General features: G+C 48.8%; 1 protein-coding gene across 1 annotated transcript in view; it reads right to left on the bottom strand.

The window, feature by feature from the left end:
* Positions 1–2770, bottom strand: part of B2M (beta-2-microglobulin) — an 8589-nt gene extending 5819 nt beyond the window's left edge. The window contains exon 1 of the mRNA XM_018572542.1: positions 2701–2770. Coding sequence (XP_018428044.1) covers positions 2701–2770 — 70 coding nt within the window. The remainder of the gene's footprint in view (positions 1–2700) is intronic.
* Positions 2771–3358: the final 588 nt, after the last annotated feature.

The raw sequence follows: 3358 nt of genomic DNA, 5'->3' as shown, positions 1-3358 counted from the left end.
TGACTGGCGGAACGGATGGGGGAGGGGGCGGGTACAGCTGGCTCTGCCTCTAGATAGGCAGAGGCAGCTGTCACTCACGAAAGCTGGGTGGATCCAGACATAATTGTTGGGATCCGTCCCGGCTGCGGCGTCTCAGTATATCGTGAGCTATATCTCGCCATACCCTGAGCTTTGGGTGACGGGAGGACGCTAGTTTGTGTCCTCCCGTTACCCTAAGGAGAACTATGGGGAAAAACACTGACCTCATAGTTCTCCTTTAATGGTGATTCCTCAGATTTTAGACCCGCAAGGGATGCCGTGGCAGTGTAAGGGTTAACAGTGATGTGGGGAGAGGTGGCAGAGAGTGTTGTCTCCACGCTGAGTCCGGCACGCAGGGAACTTTAATGTAACTGAAGAGAAAACAGTCAATTTGGTGATAGGTGGAGAGAAGAGTTCAGATTTGAACAGGAGACAGGAGACGTGTGAAATGGGGTCAGACGTTACACGGAGAGCAAGAGGAAGCCACGCTGCTGATTCCGGGGTCCTCTGTACGGGTGCCCTCTCCTCTATGTGTGCCCCGTGTACGTGTGCCCTCTTCCCTATGTGTGCCCCCTTTACGGGTGCCCTCTCCTCTATGGGTGCCCCGTGTACGTGTGTCCTCTCCCATATGTGTGGCCTCTGTGCAGTCTCCCATATGTGTGCCCCCTTTACAGGTTCCCTCTCCCCTATGTGTGCCCCCTGTACGGCTGCCCTCTCCTCTATGTGTGCCCCGTGTACGTGTGCCCTCTTCCCTATGTGTGCCCCCTTTACGGGTGCCCTCTCCTCTATGGGTGCCCCGTGTACGTGTGCCCTCTCCTCTATGTGTGCCCCGTGTACGTGTGCCCTCTTCCCTATGTGTGCCCCCTTTACGGGTGCCCTCTCCTCTATGGGTGCCCCGTGTACGTGTGTCCTCTCCCATATGTGTGGCCTCTGTGCAGTCTCCCATATGTGTGCCCCCTTTACAGGTGCCCTCTCCCCTATGTGTGCCCCCTGTACATGTGCCCTCTCCCCTATGTGTGCCCCCTTTCCTCTATATGTGCCCCCTGTACGGGTGCCCTCTCTATGTGTGCCCCCTTTACAGGTGTCCTCTCCCCTATGTGTGCCCCCTTTCCTCTATATGTGCCCCCTGTACGGGTGCCCTCTCTTCTATGTGTGCGCTCTTTTTTTTTATCAGATATTATTTATTTGTTTTTTCCTTTTCCTTTCCATACATTGTGAACATTGACAATAAAACCACAACTCAAAACAACTAACAAAACAAAAACCCAGAACCTAAGAACAACAACAGAACGATCCCTATCTGCAGTCCCTACTTTTCTATCTATCTTTATTCTATTTATTATTGCCCATTTCTTTCCTTTTCTTCCACTTATAATATTATTTTTTTTTCCTCTTAATCCAGGAGGTCCCAAGTCCGACTGATATTCATATTTTCAATCCACCTATTCCAAATTCCCTGAAATGTACCTAACTGGCCCCTCATCCTGTAAGTATGCTCTTTACAGGTGCCCTCTCCTCTACGGGTGCCCCCTGTACGAGTGCCCTCTCCTCTATGGGTGCCCTCTCCTCTATGGGTGCCCTCTCCTCTACGGGTGCCCCCTGTACGAGTGCCCTCTCCTCTATGGGTGCCCTCTCCTCTACGGGTGCCCCAGGGGGTTTCTGAAGGTCCGGGGCGGATTTCCTGTCACTAAATTAAGCTTTTAATATCATTTTAAAGCTTCAGAAATAAAACTAAATATTCAATCGTTTACCGCCACATGCGGGTCACTGGAGCCAGCCGTGCCGGGAAGAACTGCGCCACCCGATCCGCAATATATCGCCTCATAGGCTGTGACAATGTAACGGATCTGAAGAGCGAGTGGATGGAGAAGAGTCTTCAGGGGTGACATTCGTTCCCGGACCCTCGGATCCCCATCCCGGGACATACAGGAATAATCCATAGAATGTTCGGCAGGAAATCAGAAGATATTGTGTATGTAATGCCGGACGAGAAACAATCCCTGACACATTATAACCGGGGATTGTTCAATCGTACCACCGAGAGAACGGCGAGACGCCGCGCAGACTGATCACTGAGGGAGGGAGGGAGATGTAGGGAGGAAGGGAGGGGGGAGCATTTCTGGGAAATGGAGAGAAAGTGAAACTAAGTTATGAAGAAGATGTCAACCAACAAAAGATCTGGAGAAATAATATCTTTCTACGGCCACAGAAAGACAGAGAAGGGGATTTTAGGGGATTTTGAAAGATATGCATGCTGGGGGGAGAGAGAGAGATCAAAAGAAACAGAGTGAGAAGAGAGAGAGAAACAAAATAAGGTGTCAGAGAGATGAGACAGTGGGGAATAGAGGAGGAGGAGGAGTTTTTTTATCCGGTCAGTTTGGGGGAGATGAAGCAATATAAATACATTGACAGATAATCTTATTGTGAAGATGAAATATAAAAGTGGTAAACAATAGTAAATAGAAGGAACCGGATATACACAACGATGTGATAATTATTTATAAGCTTTAGAAGTCACCCGGCCCTGCACAGGAAGTGTCTCTCTCTATATATAATCGTATCATAATTATACAGAGATTACACACAGTCATACCTGACCCGCCACCTGTGACTTCTAGGACCGGTCGGGGTCCCCCATATAGAACCCGAACACACAGCAATGAAGGAGGAAGAGGTACTTACTGACATTCGACTCAGCGGAGCCCACCAGGGCCACCCCGAAGAGCGGAACCAGGATAACCACAAGCAGCATAGACTGCATCTCCGCGCTTCTCACTGACTTATGAGCCGCCTCTGTCCTCAGCTCCTTTATATAGGTCCCCGCTGCCGCCCAATCACATGCGAAGTTATGGGGCGCGTCATCGGTTTCTAGGTAGAGAAACGGTGGCGAGGTTGTGTAGCCCGATGTTTGCGGGGGATAAGGGTGATCGCTGTGCGCTGTGTACACGGAGACTGCAACAATGTATCCACAGGGATCAGGAGGGATCACCCCGCTGGAGCGGAAACTGTATCTATCTGTTCCATCAGCTATATTATTATTGCATCCACATTTCTCCATCCTCTGGAGGTTGCAACACAATGTTTACATCTGCTACACCTGACACAGGATGAGACCACCTTATATAACGACATGACTCAATATAAGATTGTGGCCAAGCTTCAGGTACATCTATTTCTATATCATCATCTATATAATCTATACAATCTATAGCTGTATAATCTAAATCTATATCATCTATATCATAATAGATATTATTCATTATACATATATCATATCACCTGACAGTGTAAGCTTCTATCACACAATAATGTCTCTGATTGGCTGTAGTTTGTAAGTTTC

Source organism: Nanorana parkeri, unplaced genomic scaffold (genome assembly GCF_000935625.1).
Source record: "Nanorana parkeri isolate BGI_ZX_2015 unplaced genomic scaffold, ASM93562v1 scaffold2064, whole genome shotgun sequence".
NCBI lineage: Eukaryota > Metazoa > Chordata > Amphibia > Anura > Dicroglossidae > Nanorana > Nanorana parkeri.
The sequence above is the reverse complement of the archived record's forward strand: the minus strand, read 5'-3'. Positions and strand labels throughout refer to the sequence as shown.